The sequence below is a fragment of the Metarhizium robertsii genome (assembly GCF_000187425.2).
Source record: "Metarhizium robertsii ARSEF 23 chromosome Unknown MAA_Scf_5, whole genome shotgun sequence".
In the NCBI taxonomy this organism is placed as follows: Eukaryota; Fungi; Ascomycota; class Sordariomycetes; order Hypocreales; family Clavicipitaceae; genus Metarhizium; species Metarhizium robertsii.
In genome coordinates this window covers 3,349,440-3,368,889 of record NW_011942193.1, presented here as the reverse complement: position 1 = coordinate 3,368,889, position 19,450 = coordinate 3,349,440, and the positions used below count along the sequence as shown (strand labels likewise).

At 51.1% G+C, this 19,450-nt stretch overlaps 4 protein-coding genes across 4 annotated transcripts; 1 reads left to right on the top strand and 3 right to left on the bottom strand.

Annotated features, from left to right (window-relative positions):
• Nucleotides 1-375: 375 nt before the first annotated feature.
• MAA_06793 (SNF2-related protein) lies at nucleotides 376-4,947 on the bottom strand (the record flags this gene model as incomplete). Its single annotated transcript, XM_007824791.2, has 4 exons — nucleotides 376-1,003; nucleotides 1,086-1,536; nucleotides 1,598-4,819; nucleotides 4,875-4,947. 4 exons carry the CDS (start codon nucleotides 4,945-4,947, stop codon nucleotides 376-378), a joined length of 4,374 nt encoding a protein of 1,457 aa, XP_007822982.2.
• Nucleotides 4,948-5,441: 494 nt separating this feature from the next.
• Nucleotides 5,442-6,143, top strand: MAA_06792 (IGR protein; the record flags this gene model as incomplete). The annotated part of the gene is made up of 1 exon (XM_007824790.1): nucleotides 5,442-6,143. The coding sequence occupies one exon, from the start codon at nucleotides 5,442-5,444 to the stop codon at nucleotides 6,141-6,143; it is 702 nt and encodes a 233-aa protein (XP_007822981.1).
• A 929-nt stretch (nucleotides 6,144-7,072) lies between these two features.
• MAA_06791 (uncharacterized protein) lies at nucleotides 7,073-8,535 on the bottom strand (the record flags this gene model as incomplete). The annotated part of the gene is made up of 3 exons (XM_007824789.1): nucleotides 7,073-7,912; nucleotides 8,049-8,314; nucleotides 8,499-8,535. The coding sequence occupies 3 exons, from the start codon at nucleotides 8,533-8,535 to the stop codon at nucleotides 7,073-7,075; spliced, it is 1,143 nt and encodes a 380-aa protein (XP_007822980.1).
• A 6,453-nt stretch (nucleotides 8,536-14,988) lies between these two features.
• On the bottom strand, nucleotides 14,989-15,590 carry MAA_06790 (Basic-leucine zipper (bZIP) transcription factor; the record flags this gene model as incomplete). Its single annotated transcript, XM_007824788.1, has 2 exons — nucleotides 14,989-15,362; nucleotides 15,419-15,590. 2 exons carry the CDS (start codon nucleotides 15,588-15,590, stop codon nucleotides 14,989-14,991), a joined length of 546 nt encoding a protein of 181 aa, XP_007822979.1.
• Nucleotides 15,591-19,450: the final 3,860 nt, after the last annotated feature.

Sequence of the window (19,450 nt, the reverse complement as noted above, 5' to 3'; positions counted from 1 at the left end):
CAGCGTCAGGATTTTACTATTGCACCAAAAAAATTAAAACCCTAGTCATACTACAAGCTTGAACGAGAGCCATGTCCCGTCCTCTCCTTCATGTGCTAAGCGTGCCCTCATTCCCACTAGCAAAAGGCCCGGCTAAGCGTAGTCTGCCAGTATCGTACGTGTACGCCGTAGATAACAAGCTACAGTGGGAGGGGGAAAAGTATTGGACCAGATCAGGTACCTGGCCATCGCGGTCCATGTTGTAATATATGACGGTTTATTTGTATGCTTCTCAGTGGGTAAATGTATGCTGCCGCAGACTGTACACCTGTCGCAATATACCGTTCATCATAGCAACGTGCAAGCATACCGCACCATGTCTTCACAAAAGATTTCTCACTCGTGGCGTCTCCGCTCCGCCGCTTCTCCAGCCAAATAGCTCATGACAGCCTCATCCTGCAGCCTGCGGTCCCTCTCGCCGCCGCCGCCGTCCTCCGCACCAACATGCCCAAAGAGGCACGCCCACAAGTCGCCCTTGTCCACCACCTCGCCCGCCGACTTGTCCTTGCTCATGAGCTTGGACAGCGCCGCGTGCTCCAGCTCGAGCGTGTTGGCCGCCTCGATATTCGCATCCAGCAGCTCCGGCGTGGCCGTGCCTTTTGCTCCGGCGGCCCGGCGGCCCATGTGCTCCATGCGTCGCTGCACCGAGAGATTGTAAATGCTCTCTTCGACGGTGCCGGACACCAGGTAAAGCCACACGGTGGTCTCGTGCTGCTGCCCGATACGGTCTACCCGCGCAATGGCCTGCAGCTCGAGCGCCGTGTTGAGCAGAGGCTCACACAGGAAGACGTGGCTCGCGTTGACGAGGTTGAGGCCGCTGGAGTGGGCGCGCGCATGAAGCAGGAATACTTCAGTGGCGGGGTCTTCCTTGAAATTAGCAATGCCGTTGACGTCGTCGATGGAGGCGTGGCCGATGCGGAACCGTCTGAATGCGTTGCGCAAGATGTGCAGAAAGTCGCGATATCTGCAGGTTTGCCACGTATTAGCATGGGGGAATGGAATGGACGGGGTTTGCGTCAAGGCAGAGAGGACGATTGAAGACATACTGGGAAAACACAATCGACTTGGCACCGGGGTCAGACTCTCTCAGCCAGAGGAGGTGCCTCACAAGGGTGTCAACCTTGGTTGTGAATGACGGCCCATCAAGTTCCACGTTTTTAATCTCGGCCAATTTGTCCGCGTTGAACTCGGAGTAGATTGCCGTCTTTTTTGGCGAATTGCCACTCACCCGTCGTGGCAACGAGCCTCCCTCATCATTGGCCCCTTCGCTGCGAACCTGCAACTGCTGCGGTTTTATGGCAATGTCGTGCAGGTTGGATGGCTTCAGGCCCCTTTTGCACACGGGGCAGTTGTGATGGGCTTTGAACCACAACGTCATGCATTCCTTGCAAAATTGATGGCCACAGACGGTCAGGACGCCGGTGACAAAGGGCATCTGACAAATGACGCACATTCGGGGCTCGTTTGACTTGGCACCCGCTTCTTTCAGGTTCAAAACTACTATCAAGTTAGAACCAAACACCTGGATCGTTGGCAGAGGGTTAGTTTTGTAACTTACGGTACCTATGTTTCGCTTCGGCCGAAGAAAGTTTTCGACGCAGCTCATCTGCTGTCTGCTTCAACTTGTTGATCGCGTTGTCGTCTTTGGGCCCTTCCAGTGGGAGCACGGCGTCCGAAACTGCCTGCAGTTGACGATAGTACTCCAATCTCGCATTCATGGCCACTTTGAAGCTTTCAATTTCCGATTCCAGTGCCATTGCCGCTTTGTTTTGATTGTTAATCTCGGTTTGAGTTGCCTTCAGCTGGTCCGAAGCAATCTTGGCCTCCACGGCCTCACGGCTTGTAGTAGCCGTGTCGCGCGACAACCGGGATTGCAGGCCACGAAACTCACTTACGGCACCTCTCATGGATGAATGGGCCACCTTGGGCTTAATTTCTGCTCTCAGTCGAAGCATTTGGACCATTTTGACGGGCGCTGGACCCTCCCCAGCCCTTGCCAGCCGGAGAGAAGTTTCGGTTTCATGCTTGGCCAATTCATTTGTCTGACCAGAGATTGCGTCTTGACGATCGGCAATAGCAGCTCGCAAGGTGGTAACATAGACCATAAGCAAGTCCTGGAACTTGGCAGAGTCGCCAAGCTCTTCTCCAGTGGTTTCGACGTCATCATCTTCGTCAACCAATGGTTTTAGAAGTAGTTGAACAACTTCTTCACGCCACCCATCAATGACATCTGCCTGCTTGTTCAATTCGTCGTATAGTATCTCGAGGTCATCGACAATTCGGCTACTTTCAATTCCCTTTTCAGGAATTGTAGAAAGCTCAGGTATATCCACAAAGGTTCGAGAGGCCGCTTTGCGGGAAATCCTATTCATAAGCCGCGTCGCTTTGCGGTTACTCTCCCCCAAGATCTCTCTTCTCAATGCTTTTGCGGCATTATACCCGTCATCTTCGAGCTTTTTCAGCCGCTGAAACTCTTCAGAGTCTGGTTCCGTCAAGTCTTTATTGTCTTTGATTTGAAAGTAAGCATTGGCGCAAAAGAAGACAGCTTTATGATGCAATTCCAAGGCTGAACGAAGTCGTCGGCGACACTCTCCAATTTTACCCTTGGTTCCCAGCTCGTCTTGTTCGTCGTCCGTGTCCGACAAATCGCGAGCATGGTTCTCTTCTTCAGCCTTCTTTACTGCCTCTTCTCCGCCATGCTCTCGGATTGTATCCTTGAGTTTTGTCCTGGCATCTGAGACGAGTCTTTCAGTTTCTTGTCTTACATCTTCCCACAGCACCAATGCTTCCTTCACGCGCGGGCTGTTTTCATACATCTGGCCCTGAGCCAGACGACTCAATAAATGTGCTCTCTCCTCTGCCCTAATAGTATTTTCGCTTTGTTCCAGCATAGCGGTCAGCACTTCATCAACAGTCCTCATTGGGCGCGCCTTGTTATAGCCCAGCAGGCGGCGATTGTATACGCCAACCTCGGGATGCAATGTAGTCTGGCGCAATCGATTCAGCCAAACTCTCATGTTGTCGTAGTGCTCTTCAGGGTCCCAATCATGCTCCTTGGGAGACCCATCAGTCTCGAGGCCGCATTCATCGACCATTTCTTTAAATAAGGATTGATAGTGCTGTTCTTCAACGGCCGTGAAAGGCATGCTAATAACAAATCTTTTTTGAGCAGGAAGTAAGATCTCGTCTCGCACCATACTCTTGGTGTGTCGCAATGAAATTGAGTTGAATATTTGTTGAAACAAAGGTTTATGGCTCGTAATGAGTGCTTGCCAGACCTGTGATGCGGAGCAATATGGCTCATACCTTAGAAAGAGCAAGAGGCCGAAGAGATCCTTGACATCATCCTTGACTGGCGTGCCGGTAATGCCCCATGCATTAATGCGAGGCAAGACGCGCGCAACGGAGGCTGCTTGGCTGTATCCGTTTTCAATCATCTGGGCCTCATCGAGGCACAGCCGCCACCACGCTATCTTGACGAGAGGGGATGTTGTTCGAGGGTATGCTCTCTCGTATCTACGAGGTCGCTGAGGAGGTTCAAATGCAAAATGCAGTTCGGCGGAGAGCACGGAATATGTTGTAATAACAACATCGTACCCACAGAGTTCCTCAATAATTGTTTCCTCGTCTGCATCCTTCATTTTCTTGCACCCTTGATAGTGCTTTACCCGCAGACTCGGGGCATGCCGTGCGATCTCTGATATCCATTGTTGCCGCAATGATTCGGGAGTTACAATCAATGTAGCTCCAGTAGTGGCAAGACCGTCCATCCTAAGTCCGTTTTGCTGAGCTTGGTGTTCTACACGACCATGAAGGAGGATGAGTCCCAAGATCTCAAGGGTCTTGCCAAGTCCCATCTCCTCTGCCAATATACCGCCTTTTACAAACCTGTCTGCTCGTTTGTACAAGCTTTTATCTCTAGTGATGGTTTGAAACACATCACTCAAAAATGCAGTTCTTCCATCAGCATCCTGAACGGTGCGGAAGCTGTCGATTGAGATTGAATGATGATCCATGGCAGTCGATTCTAGCGTTGCTTTTGCCTGGGACCACCGCACACCTTCTCTTGCCAAAAGCCATTGCAACGTTCTCTTCTGGTACGGAAATAATTCTGACTCTAGACCGGGAATGTCAATATTAAGAGCGACTTTGTCATCCTTCGGTGGTACATGCGCCGCCTCATAAAAGTCCATAGGCGACCATGCCGCTAGGTCTTCGCTCTCGGTGTCGCGGAAAATAGAGTTGATAAGCCGTCTCGTTAATTTTCGATCGTTTGAGTTTGGTAACGGATAGTATGGTGACGGTGTCTCGTTCCAGTTCAAGGACAGCGAAACTTGCATGGTTATCACCTTGTCATGCAAGATCATCGATGTTGCTACTCCAACCCAGATATCACCAGGACTATCGCGCTTCGCATTTGCACCTCCAATACCGAGAATACGAGTCGCTTCATCTTCAATCTCATCCCCGTTCAATGAAATATTAAGAGAGAAGAAGCCTTGCGGGGCTCCTGGCCGTGATGTCACTGACAAAACCCCATGTTCCAACGTAAATTTCAAGTATCGGCCCGCGTCCTCACATGTTGAAGCAAAAGAGGAAGTTTTAACGTCAATAAATGGCCGATAAAATAGCAAACTTGCTTTTGCCACGCAAATCGGAGAATATGGCTCGGACGTGATCTTGCGACGTTTCGCAGACGAATCTACCCTGTTCGGGGCTTCAATTTCGCCCGTCGAGGGCAAGGCTGTGAAATACTCGACCACAGCAGAAGGAATAGGATCTTTTCAATGAAAAGTGAGCAATTTTTCATCGCAAAACTCCTCGGATTCACAAACCTTGCTCTCCAAGGTCGATTGTCGCCAACGCCGGCGGCTTAGACGGCCTTCGCGCCGGAGTCTTCTTCGGCATTTTTCATTTAAAAAAATGCGTAGACGGAATCACCTGTCGAATTCATGATGCAGCAGCTCACGACATTTTCAGCGGAGATACCTGGAAGACAGGGCGTTGACAGTTGCGAAAGACATAAAATCGGAAGTGAAGCAGTGAAGTTAAAAGAGGTTAACTAATAACTGGTGCCTTACACTCTTTGGCCAAGCTGATCAGCCTGGCTGTCAACCCCACAGTGAGGTAATGCCTTCACCAATCAACAGCTATGAATCTACTCCACAACGGACCAATTGACCCAGCCTCGCTTACCTAACTAACCAACAAATTTATGGTTGGTGATGCCTTTTGCAGGAGCTTTTGCGTGGACAGTTCAGGCGACAATTTGGGCCAAGTGCGCCAATCCACAAAACAAGAAAGGTATGGCAGAATGCAACTCCTTCCTATCATCGTCACCGCTACGGCTCTTCAACCCCACGCTCTCCAGGCACAAAATTGCTAATTCCAATCCAGCCAAGATGAGGGCCCCCGGCCTCCGAGCTTCTCTGCGCCTCTTCGCAAATTCACCTCTCTCCCACGGCATCCAAATCAGACACTTGCACAAGACCCGACCTCCGCATACGATACCCCAGCCTCGCCCCTTTGTCCCCGACGTACCTACCTTCCTGACCCTCATCGGGCGCGGCCTGAACAAACACGCCTCCAAATTCCCGTCATGGGACTCCCTCTTCGCCCTCACCTCGCCTGAACTCAGAGAGCTGGGGATCGAGCCGCCGCGAAACAGACGTTATCTCCTTCAGTGGATGCAGCGATACCGCAGAGGCGCGCTCGGTCCCGGCGGCGACTTCGAATTCGTCAAGGACGGCGAGGCCATTCTCAAGGTCGCCACGCCACCTGCCTCGGTGGTCAGCGACGCAAAATGGGTCGTCAACGTCCCTCACAGCCAGGAGCCCGAAGCCGAGGCCCCAACGTCGGAGTCGTCGGCGCTACCCCGGCCAAAGGGCTACACAGTCCGCGGACTCAAGTCCATAGCCGGCCCGTACGCCACGCCCCTTCCCGAGGGGGCAGGTGCCGTCGTCAAAGTTACAGAGGGCATGTGGGAGCAGCGCCGCGGGAGAAAGATTGACGGTGGCGAGCGTCGCAGAGCAGAGGTGCGGTTCAAGAGACGATCTGCTGAGCGGCGGGCGGAGAGAGAGGCAGAGATGATGGCGAAACTATAGCTGGACCGGGGATGAGCATTTAAAAAAGGAGGGGGCTGCGAGATCCACGGGCATGCCGTTGTATTCTAGACATTGTATCCATAGCCATTGGGCCACAGGCACCATGAATATCAATCACATTGATGAGGTTAGCTCCGGGGCTTGTAACCATCATTTGGTGCTGGATGTCTGGGCCGCCACAGAGATGATGGATCGCGGAATGAGGATTACACACAACTAGAACGGAAGGTATTGCAACTCTGTAATCTCAAGTGGCATCTATGTGCCCAGTGTATTCAGGAACACTTAGGGGCCGGTTGGTTCGTCTCCACGTTGACGATCATTTCGCACCAAATACATGTTTCTACTCTGTATGCTAATAGCTAAATTAATGGCAATATACCTGCATTCATGTTCAATTTACGTGTAGCACATTATTTTGAGTTCAACACATTTACAAGATAGTATATAATCTTGCAGTGTATGTGTGTCAACAAGGCAACATACCAATATGCTATGCCACAGACTGTAGACCATTGTGAGCTAATGCCTGCCTGAGTCGGCCGTCTACACGCAAAGGCTTTGGAGAAATTCTGACTGGACAACTTTTATTTTCTATACCTAGGCATGTATGAAACACCTTGTCGAGTATCCAAGATACACACCAGGCACAACAATAGACTCTTTGTTAAATAAGCAGTGATGAATGTCGACAGTTACTTGCTGATTTATACACTACGGTAGAACAACTAGCATTAACACGAAACTCGACTTTTGATCTATGCTAACCGCCGCAAACGCCTGGTATCGTTCGCCAACGCCCTGATTTTTTCGCAGGCGAAGTAGAACCGACGCCGTCAAATATCAGAACTCCTAATCATGGTTCCACGTATACACCCACGCGGCCAAAAAGCACCAAAGAAGACTCAACACTTGACCGTGGTTAATTTTTACGCCCCAAGCCCGCGTCGTTGGCTGGCACCGTCAAACTTGGCCTTCATACCCTCTTCAAACTGGCGTTGAATATCAGCCTCTGCCTTGATCGAGTCCGACTTGGTGTTGGTCGTGTTCGCCAACGCGTCTCCGCTCTTGTTCCCCCCCAGAAGCCTCATGAATTTGCTTTGGCGGGAGGCTCCCCCTTCAAGGCCACCGACGTTCCATTGTTCAGCAACATTCGCCTCGGCAGTCTCTGGTTCCTTGTTTTGTTTGGATTTCTTCTCCTTTTTGGTCTTGGTTTTTGTTCCATTCGTCTCATCGGGGTTCATCTCTCTCTTTGCTTGTCTCTCCTCCTTTGCCTTCTTGTACTTGTCCTCCTTCTTGACCTTCATCTCCTTTTTCTTTGCTTGCTTCTCTTCCTTCTCCTTCTTCTTCTCTTCTTTCTTCTCCTTCTTCCTCTTCCTATCTTGGATTATCTTTCTCTGATATTGGCTCTTCTCCCTCCTATCTTCTCCCTCCTCCTCCACCTTTTCAACTACTTCTGGCTCTGATTCCGACTTTGACTCTGATTTGCTGGGTTCGTCCGAGTCCGAGCTTGTCTCAGTCGGAGCAATTTTGCTCTTCTTCGATTTGGATCCTTCATCTACAGAAACGCCCTGTTTCTTACTGGCAGGAGCATCACTCTCTCGTCGGCGCTTTTTCGTATCAATGATAAAGGAGCCAGGGGCGACCGGTTCGATCGACGCACCACCATCCGAGTCCGAGGAAGACGAGGACGAAGTGGAGAGCTTTGCGTCATCTCCTTCCTCGGATGGGGAGGCTTCGTCATCATGGGTCTTTTGGGCGTCGGCCGACTGCAGAGTATGCGTGAGCCACGAGGTTTTGGGGCATCTAGGAGGGGCGTGTGCGGTTGGATGCGGTAGCACCATGTAAGGCAAGGCACAGCGCATATCAAAATGGGGAGCCGATTCGACGGCATATCAAACATACCTCCTTGGCTTCTGTCATCAACTTGTATTGCTCGGCCACCCTTTTAGCCTCAAGCAGGAGCTTGTTTCCCTTAATCTCCAGTTGCTTGGATCGCTTCAGTAGCCGCTGTCGTCTCTGTTCTTGCACAGCGGGACGTCGTGCAAGTTTCTGGGCCTTTTTGTCACGTTTAAATTCCTCTTTGGCGAGAGCAAGTTCTTTGCCAGTCCGGGTCTGCTTCGCCCTCCTAAGTTCGGCTTTCTTCGCATTCTTCAACTTCTTCTTTGAGACTGCATGACACACAAATGTAGCGGTTTCGTCAGCAAGGTTTACATTCGGAAAGCGAGCCAAGACACGTGTTATGGAGATGCAAAAGTTGGGATGACGGGAGAGGCGGTGTCACTTCGCCTCCATCCAGCAAGCTCCCGGTTGAGGATGGGGGCTATGTACAAAGTCGAGCCGGAGCTTACATACCGCCTTTTTTGGCTGCCAATTTTTCTGCGGAAACCATGGCGCTAACTGCAGAGGAGCCCGATACACTCAGCGGATTGTAGAGTCTAGGTGAACGACCAGGAACGACTTGCAATGTCGTATGTTCGGGAGATGCGAAATTCGCGAGCGAGTTATCCGAAGAATATGGGGGCTGGAAAGGCAGGGCCTTGCTGCAGGAAAGAAACGAACGCGGAATTGAGGCTTGAGACGGGGTGACAAATGACTTCTCAGGAGCAAAGTCCTAATTTCTTTGTCCTCATACAAATGTCCCCGGTAGCTTTGCAATCTACATGAGAGCAAGAGGGTGTGATGCAAGAACCGGGCAAAAAAAAAATCCCAGATTTTGCCGGGCGGTGAAACAGCTCTAGCTTTGGTGGGCGGGAGCTGTTGTTACCGAATCCTGCTGCCGCCAACCGACGGGATCCAGTACCCGCCCCAACTGATTGATACGATTTGTGGAGCAACTAGAGCTGTCAAAAAGAGAACCAGCCAGATGATCCGACCTTCGCAAATCATCGCAACGTAAAATACGTGTATGCGTACGCGTTCCGTTTGCGCAAGGCCAATTTCCATCCGTCCCCAATGCTCCAAATATGAGTTATTACTGAAATTATGGGGCACTTGCGAAGCAACAATCGCCTGCCATTGGTGAAGTCTAGTCAATCTACGGAGTACCTCGAAACCCCAAGCCCAAGGTCCTGAAGTCATGCCAAGGTGTCCATTTGATACCAGTTCAATTAGGCCACCAAACCAGAAAAGATAACGAACTTTGTCATATACACACCTACGGCCCATCAAGCGTCTTTTATGACTGCACATGGCCGACAGCATCTTAGTGCCGAGAGGTAGGCCTGCATGGACGAGATCTGCATGTCTATGTCCGCTACAAGTTCAAATCGTGACATGCCAACGTCCTATGGTTACTCTGCAGCTCAACAGTCCGAGAATCCTTGCACTGAACCAACCTATTAGGTGGTTTAGGTCTTTTCGAGAAACATGCAACCGAGACAAATGGACCCCTAAAGCGCGTCCCCATCCCAGCAACTTCGTGCTTTTCAAAAGGTGGCTGAGCGAAGGTATCACAAGCACACTCCTTCCGGTGTTCTCCGGCCTGTATTGCCATTGACAAGGAGCCGAACGCTTAGTCTGGGGTACAAGGCATGGAGTGCGGAGAAGTTACGCCCAGTATTAGTTTCCGGGGAGGGTGAGAAATCCCAGTCCGTGCATGTCAATCGTGTAACAAGGCTCGGCCAAGATTTGTTCATCGGCAAGCCAGAACAGAAGCGACAGGTGGCACAGTCCAACAGATAGTGCTATTGTGGCATATCAGATGTTGTCTAGGGCATGGTATTTACCAATAGGAGAGTTGGTAACCGCATCAGCGGTATTAGAGTGCGAGTAGCCGGAACAGCTTGATCCTTCATATACCCCGGCATAGTCGGTCGTAGGATTCATGCAAGATAGGTCAGTGTACTGATACATTTCACAAACGTGGCAACTACGCAGGGTTGCTTTATCATTACCCTGTTAGATATACAAGGAGCGGAACGGACGTAATCCAGGCTGGAATTAGTCTCCGACCCAAGAACAGGACAGAGGTGTGAGCCAGCAATGATTTCCTAGCTAATACCAAAACATCAATGTGTTAAAGGCAAAACCCAGTCAAGAAGAGAGTGAGAAACAGCCAAGTCGATGAGTTGTAACGCACGGCTATAGAAGATGGCACATGAAAACATGCTCTTCCCAAAAGGCTCGCCGAACTAAACAACGGGATAACTGCCTTGTATGCTCCCCGAGTTGAATCGTTTACTATGGCCATCAACGGAGCACATACCTGTTTGTGCATTGGATCCCCCTGCCCCTGTTGAACCAGGGACCGTTGATCCCAACAAGCCATGACGAACTAACCAGCCACTTCCACTCCCTGGCCTTCACCCTCCGCAGCTCACCCTAGGCGTCGCCGTTTTGAGAAGAACATAACGAAAGACGAGTTGCTATAGGTATTCATGAGTCAGATGAAAGGAGCGCTGAGCCATGCAGGGACCTCTGCAAAGGGCGCACTGGCATCCGAAGCAATTGGCGGCGCAAGACTGCGCCGAGGAAACTACAAACATTTCACCTGGACGAGCCAGATGGGTTGCAGACCTGTCTCACGACGCACCAAGCCACCCGGTTTTGCGAGGTACGACGGACACGAAAGATCAAAAGTGTGTCTCGCCGGGCACTACGCCCGACACTTGGGCCACGAGTCCATGAGACAAACGTCCGCCCTCGGAGCCGGCAAATGCCGTGTGCTCAAGAGGACCAATTCCCGTTCGGATGAGATCATCAGGCAGACATTAAGGACGGACAACGAGCCCAATCGTGCGCAGAGAAAAACGCCCAGATATGCGTCTCCAAGAAATGAGGCTGGACATTTTGGGGGCCGCAAGCTTGATACATAGACACGGACGACAACGCACTTGGCTCAGGTGCAGTAGACGGCGAACAACTAGCAGTTTAGTTAGGTTTGCGACCAAAATAGAAACCAAACGATATCATAGGAGGCACGAACTCTGGATCTGCAAGCTCGCTTTCCCCGTATCGCGCATCCACTGCCTTCCCAGTCACCCCATCGCCCAATGATCAATCCATGCGGCTGGCGGACCGGGGGGTCACACGGCTCGTTCGCCCAAGGACCGACAATCGTATCCCCTCGAGGCGTGGGGGGAAAGGATCAAAGACATTCCAAGACATCCAAAGGCTCATAAGGCTACGGCTCGTGCCCTTTTGACTACTTGTAGTGCTGTATGTACTGCTCTGAGGCGGCCCAGTCTCCAGATAAGATGTAACGTCGGCGTCAGTAGAAGCAGCCAGTCGCCGTCGAATCCGACGTGCTTACACAAAAGTTTGTTGCGCGTGGTCGCAAGCTTTATTCCCTTTTGTGCGAACCGATCCTACCATCCATCTTGCCCCTCATTCGCTTCCAGCCAGATTGCCTAAGCTCACTCCCATCCACCAGCAAAACATTGAAGGGGGGTTCTGAGGCTGGCGCCTGAGACGGCGCTACCATGTGCAGAGGGCGTTGGCAGCGTCCAACGGCGTCACTGCTCCGTGCGTATCTCTCGATGTCGCTCCATCGCCAAGGCGGCACATGCCCCAATGCAGGCAATCGGAAATAAATCCACCAAGACGATAGTATCAGCGAGGCGAGTCGGACAAGAGACAGAGCCTCGCCCTTTTGACCCGTTCAACGTCCAGATGTCCACATGGCAGCAGCCAGGGAGGGGGTGTCGAACAGCATGGCAAAGAAGAGTCTGAATGTCGGCCGCATGCCTCTTTGACCAATTTTACATGGACTATTACAGAGTGCATACAATAGCATGAAGGAGGATCAAAGGGGTCACGGGTGCTAGCCATGGCCAACGCATATTGCAGCTATGCGGTTAGTCATCACGTTTGCCACTGATGTACGGTACTCCGGAGTCCGCAGCGTCCATGTTCCGAGACGATATCGAAGCGTATTCCGCTCGTTATAGCCGCTCAGACACCTGTAAAGGTCGCCTAGATGCCTGTAAACGGCCTAGGCGCCAAGAACCAGCAAGCAATTTCCACGTAAAACCTGGCAAGTGACTACATGTATTGACACACCGATGCCAATGGTATATCCAATATTATCCAAAAACATGAGCAACATTGTCCGATTTTCAAGCCCTTGCCAAAGAAAAAAAATTTGCAAAAGAAGAAAGAGCCGGATATTGAGAAAGCCACCAGACATCCTTGGTCTTATTCCGGTCATTGACGAGGATCGTCCCATGCAGCCGCTTAAAAATAGAGACGGGAAGGCAAAAAAACAGAGAAACGGGGGTTCCACGGCCTCCATCCAAAACACCTGATAATCGTCCCATGCCCAAAAAGTCAAAAAACACAGAGAGAGGGAAAAAAATCCCGATGCGGTCGTTCACAAAAGGCAATACTACAGCATGCGCGTTTCTTCGCATCCGGACAATATGTCCGACAACTGCAGCCATTTTCCCGCCGCGGCTACACAGCATAATGTTTATCTCGCTTCCAGATGTCCCCTTCTGCTCCACCCATCAGAACCCGTTTTCTGCATGCCCAGAAGCGCGGCTAATGGGAGAGTGGGAGCATAAAAAAAAAAAAAAGAAAAAATACAAAGGTTCCCTCGCAGCAAAAGGCCCGTTGCGGCAATTGTCCAAGCCCACCTACAATTTACCCCTGGGCTTGCCGTGCAAAGGAATAGAAAAAAAGGGCGTAGAACCGGGCGTAGAAGCCAAAGTCGACTAGTCCGTCTTTATTGCTGGGGAGAGCCGCAGCCAGGCGCCGCAGCCAGGGCCAAGCGCTATACCTAGCGCGGACTGGCAAAAATGCAAGTAAGAGAGGACCAGCAAGGCCCAAATGCTTCTTGATTCCGGGCCTCGGAATGGCTTTGACTTGTTTCGATTTGCCAGCCTGTCTGTTCGAGTAGAGGGGCAAGAGCCGTTCATTCAATCTCGTGTGGAGCCGCGGCTGAGGCCAGATCAAGGGCCAGGGAACCTTTGGAACCCTGGTACTGGTTGACAGCTCAAACCGTGAAACATTGTTTTACAATACTACTGTGCACCATATCAGCCTTGCAGAAACATGCATTTAAAAGAATCCTGGTAATACTTTAAGATCTGCGGCATCGCCGAAAATCAAGACATCATCTCAAAGTGTATCTGCCTTTATCATTTTCAATCTCACCCGTTGTCCAACTTGCTACATGTCCTGATCAGCAGCAGAAAACAAAACCATCATAATAAAAGGCAAGTAAGCAAGGGTGGCATGGCCGATGATGGGGCCACATCCCAACGAACCATTCCTATTCGTAGCACAAGGAAGCCAAGCAAGGGAGGGGGTGGCAATATCCGCGCTCTTCAGCGATACCCGGACGGGGCGCCCCACCAAACAAACCACAGCCGCGACGTCTTTGGGCAGGGCACTTACATGAACCCACGAAGGCTGAAAACGCTACACGCAAGGGTGCCACTTACACCGGGTCCCAGTTGTGTCTTGACTCTTCAGTCCCTGTTCACAAGGAAACGACAGGAACGGTTTGAAGCATCGACGGGATGAGCACCAGATTCTCTTACCCGCGCCCGGGCCAGAGCCGCACTGCTGGCCCCCAAGACGCAGACATTCCAATCTCCCATGGTTCGTGGATAAAAATACTCTGTACATACTGTACTCTCAGGTCCCTGGTCCGGATGGGCCCCAGGGGCTCCCAGGGGCTCCCATTATTTCATGTAGGGGCAAGCAGAGGGGCAATAGCACGTCACCCCGGCCAGCCGGTGGGTTTCATGCAGGTGAAGCTATTCAGACGCTTTCTTGCCCCGTGTTACACAGCATATATTCCCGGTGCGCGGCGATTTTCCCCCCTTCTCTTCTCGTAGTATTCCCCATCCGGGCTTGCCAGGCTACACGGTTATAAAAGTAGACTTAATAACAAGCCTGTCTTTTTTTTCAGCTCATGTGACGTGCCATTCATAATCTGGAACCCGCGGGCCAATGCGCCCCGGTATGCACGAAACATGACACCGATTTGATCAGTTTTCGTCCTGGACATGGGCAACGCGTGGTGCCCAGCTCTTTGATGCATAAGCCGCCCCCACAGATCGCAACGGCCTGGTCCCCCCCCGGCAATGTCTCTGAATCCATCACCATCACCATCATCATCCACTGGCCTGGTCTGGAGGGGATGGAAAGAAAACACGGCGCCAGAGCCTCCAACGCCCGCTGAGGATATCAACTCGAACTATTGTATCGTACTTTCATCTTTCATATGCAACAAGAAGAAGAAAAGGGAGTGAGAAAGAGGCGCGGGGACTAGGCAGCATCTGGACCGGACCTTTGGCTGCGGCAAGCAGCACCGATTCAAACAGACAGGCTGTAATGTAAACCTGTAATAAAACTTGCCATTGTCTATGAAGTTGCGTCTGTATCTGTATAAAATGTACTTCTAATAATACGACAGAAGAAAGAAAGAGCAAGCGACGAGTAGTGATACAATCGACAATAGCAGAAACAAGCAAACCATCAAGAGTCTTTTAGCTCTCATCCTACCACCGTAGCAGTAAGCACACTCAACCTCAAACGCCTGGCTCGCCCAATTTTCCTACCCAACACGAAAATACTCTTAGCCATCTAGGCTAAACTAAACGAGAGAAATCATGGCATCATAAGCAGCAACCATCCAACGACACGTTTTCATCATGGCAGCATTTGCATCTGCTAGCAATCCCGCCTGTCCAAGACGAGCATGGATTTTTGGGGGGAGAAGAGACCCAGTGAGGCCGAGACTGTTGCATCCTGTCGCATTCTATGCACGTCTCAACTCAGCACCCCTCTTTCCCTTCCCCACCCAGTCTGCTCAAGAACACCGAGGCAACATAAATAAAAGTGCAAGTAAGAAAATGGAACAAAGAACTGAAAGCCCCGGTGACTGGGCTGTTCATTGAATTACCGGAGGATACACCTGGATGCTGGTTGGGTCGTAGGTGTAATTCGTATCGTCGTAATAAGCTTCCTCGCCACCACTGCTGCCATAGCTGGCTGTCTGAGGTATACCATGGCCATATGTGACGTAGTGCGCCCCTGAGTAAGGGTCGTCTCCAACGTATGTGCCGCGGCCACTGCTGCGGCGGCTCTGAACTTCGTGTCCTCTTGACACGGCCAGTCCCCAGCTAACACTGCCCCAAGGCAGACCAGACAACTCACTGTCCAGGTTGAAGTCTGAGGGTGAAGGAATTCGATAGCTATTGCCAGCGTGTTCTTGGTTACGCAGCTCTCGTTCCGCCTTCTCTTTATTTTCTCGAGCTTTTTCCCCTAAACAGTTTGTTAGTAATTGCCCATCCGCCTTACAGATGCCGCGGCACACTTACTGAACTTGCGCTGGGCAATTCGATTTTGAATCCTTCTTCTCTCTTCTGGGTCGGTCACATCAGTCCAATCGACGTCCTTTGGGCTGGGTTTGGACTTTCTTGAGGACAGCGAAGCAGTGTGCTTCTTTGAGGACGCGCTGCTGGAGCTGCTCTCAGAATCATATCTCGCCATCTTTGCCGAAGTTATCTTGGCAGGGGTTTCAAACGTGTCCAACTCGGTTGCTGTGCTAGACGTCTTGCGCGACTGGCTAGAAGTCTTGTTCTTTCTGGGGCAAGTAGCAGCGTATTTTGGCTGACCAAGACCCTCGATTGTTGCGACTGTCACTTTTAGAGATGTGGGATTGATATGATCGAATGGGACTGGTGAGGCACTGTGTACGCGTATAGCTGGAATAGTTGGACGTGCAAAATACTGCCTTTCAACAGACATCTATCTAACACTGGCGTGAAGTGTATAGTGACGAAGAAGAAGATGGGGCAGTCCAGTTTGAGTTCTGTCTCATGCTTGGGAGTTGTGAATATTTTGTTATATGTTTAACAGTAACAGCGGCGTGGTTTCTCGTCAACGGGGTGGACAAGGCTGCAATTGTAGAGTTCGTGAAGAGATGCAAGTATAAGTGCAGTGCCGTATATACCAAGCAACCAAGTTCGAGGTTGTCAAATGACTTGCAAACCGAAAGGCGATGGCAAAGAGAGGTGTAGAGAGGATCGTGAACTTTTGAAAACACCGAAGGCAGGCCCTCTACTAATAAATGCTCGTCCAGCCATCAAGCCATCACGGCAAGGAGACCAGGGAAACCCATTCGGGACTTGACTTGATCTGCAGTGGAAACACACACACCCCGTGCGAGTCGTCTCCAGCCCGTGGCGGCCGGCATCAGGTACATGCCATGATCCTACATGTCTAGGGACCTGGCCCGGTAGGGCAGAATACTTTCGCCATCAACACTAGAGATGACGGTGACGCAGAGAGAAGATGATTAACCCTGGTGGCCACCATCCCTGTTGCCTGCCGACAGAGGTGTGGGGGTTGAGGTGCGAGGGAGGGGGGTGCAAAGTCAAATATTGTGAGAGCCGAACATGGTGAGAGTCTCGTGGCTGCCACTGGGAGGTGTGCGACTTTGTCAGACAGAATCCACCAGCAGCAGCAAACGAGATCAGGTGTACTCGGTATGGGGGCCAAGGCATCGACAAGCCATGCCAGGGACGGAGGCCGCGTCTAGGAAACCAAGATGGGCGTGTGACGATATGCCGTCCCGCCAAGCAAACGACATGGGGCATGAGGAGACATGGACGGTAGAGCTGGGGGCGTGCGTATGGAGGTGCCAGGCACTTTTAGATGCGGGTTGCAGAGTCGTATCGGGTGTCATGTTTTTGCCAGACTTGGTCAAGGTAGGCGAAGTGGGCAGACGATGCGACAGAAGCAATCTGCTAGTTGCTAAAATAGATACAGTTTAAAGTATGAATGTAAAGTCGGCGCAAAAAGGAAAAGGCGGAGCGGGTGAGGCTCGATAAATAATTAGACTGCCAACTTGAGATGCTGGGGGTTTGGAGTCTGAGTGCGAGTGTCGAAAGGGAAGGTGCGAACTTGGGCCATTGAATGGCTGAAAACTGGTTTTCATCTTCAGCAGGTACAAGCAAACGCGCCTGCCGTGTTTCTACATTTGGTTCTCAATGTACATATCTGACTTGCCCTGTTGCGTGACTCCATGACCTTTGCCCAGGCCGGCAGGAGACATCCGGCTGGCATACTTTCCTCCTTTGCCATGACGCACGGACTGAGTCTGGAGGGTGAGGACCAGGTAAAGTCGGGATAGCAGTTGGTACGTAGGAGACATGCCATCCACAATCGACCTTGCAGCAATCCGCATACTCCAACCACTCCGCCAATACGCATCGACTGGTCTTGCAGGCACCAGCATGCATCTGGGCCTGGCACCTTTTGACGTTGAACAGGGGCCTCGGTCTGTAGTTCTGAACCAGACGCTAGGACAAACCTGGCAGGGCACCTTTTGGCTCCAACTGCCGCCGACACGACCAAGTACGGTTGGTGAGGCTGGCCCAGCACGAGGCGGGCTTCCGCACAGCTGACCAAACTGGGCGTAGGAGGTCAAGGAGAGGTCAACTGGGACGGGGATTGAGCCTACTTGCCACTCTGCAGGTGTGTCAGTCAAAGGCCGTATGTACATATGGCCACTACCAGATAGGTAGGTATGTATTTGCCTGGCATCGTTGACCATGCTTGAACCGCAGACACATGGCTAATCAGCGCTGAAGATGGATTCATATTAAGTGCCGCGCCGCCACAAGCTTGGCCTGCCCCTCGACTCTGTCAAAATTTCCAACATTGCAGGGTGTCGGTGGGGGCAGGATCTCAACAACAGGCTGTGTGGTGAGCCAAGTTGAGTGCGCAATTCGAACGCAATACCATCCATTGCAGGAAATTCGTATTCGCCAGGAAGACCGGAATCATCGCCGGTCTGAGATCGCAATATGGCGGTTCATGACATCAAGCCACCTCACCCAATGCCGAGCAGCTTGCCTGTATCTGACTACGTGCAACCAATTTGCTCCGCGCAAAAGACCAAACCCAAAAGCCTCCCAATATTACTTCAAAATTTCATATGAATTAATTCGACAATGGCTTGCATCTTACAACATTCCTCTTCAAGTAATAAACAGACATTCACTTGGACCTGCCCTGACAGCTGAGCCACGTTGTGCGCATGACGGGTCTGGTACCCGCGCTCCGTGCGGGAAATACCCTGCCTCCCTAGGAGCATGGCAAACCTACCCAAAGGGACACCGCTTTGCAGCATGACCAAGACACGATATATGACGAGTTCGGGGGCAAAACACGTGCTGATAGCACTGCAGCAACTTCTCTCTCGAATGTCAAGCATATTTTATCAAATTGTCATAGCCTTCTCTAAGACGGGGGAATGTTCAAAACAACGTAGCCAGGGTTCTGGCACCATAAGTACATACAAAAAGCGTTGCTCCACACCTACTGATAAGTAAAGTGTAGTGCGAACGCGAGTTATACGACGCGCAAAATTTCAAAAGGGACAGTTTCGCCACAAGGCCCCCCAGGATTATCGGTTTATATCCCCGTGTAATCCGAGTGAACATAAGGCAGCCCACGCCAGGTCGGCCGATTTTTGCCGGCCTAGCTACAAGGTACCCAGGAGAAGTCTGAAGTATAGCATCCGAAGCGTTACTGGCCTTCCTTTCTGACAGCCATAAACAGTAGAAGTATCATCAGAACGTCTCTTATAGTCGCCCTCACGCTTACTCTCTCGACCCTAGCTACCAAACTAAACCAGAACTGTTATAGGTCGTTGTTCTCGTTATCGCTTTGTCGGCCGACGAAGAAGTCGATCTCACTAGAGTCTCCTCCGAGCGGGGCATCAGTGAGCCGAGGCTCCCCTGTGGTCTAATTGTCAACCAAGGCCCGCCAAAGAAACGTTGGCTCCTCATCTTTTTCCAGCATGGTGGTGTTCCTCTCTTGGCCATTTATCAAACGTTTTTATCGGTAGTAATGGGGCACGAAAACAAGATCCAAAGTGGTGTATCAAGACCTACTAATCCGCTAGAGTTGTTTGCCCGTACGCATCACCAGCGCATGATTACTGTCTGTCTGTGAAGATATAGTTCACATGTAGCTCACGTGGTTTTGAGAAATTTAGACGGGCGTCCTGCGAAACTGCTCATATTACGACTACAAACGGATGCAAAGACTTGGAGCACCAGATATTCCATTAAATGAGGCCTAGTACATTTCTTGATCCTGGGGATTTTACATGAAAATTTTTCTCTTCCCATTGGAAGATGCTACTGGCTCGTCTTCGATGTCAAAAGCTCCCGCAACCAAACTGGCCAGTTATAGTACGGCGTAAAATTCCGTTCGCACAACGGAGTGACCTTGGCACCAATATTCCTTAAAGTCACATGGCAAAGGTGCCACTTCAAGGGCTGGTAATAAATACCTGATAAGCACCTTCCAAGCCGTTGGCTCTTGATTTTAAGCAT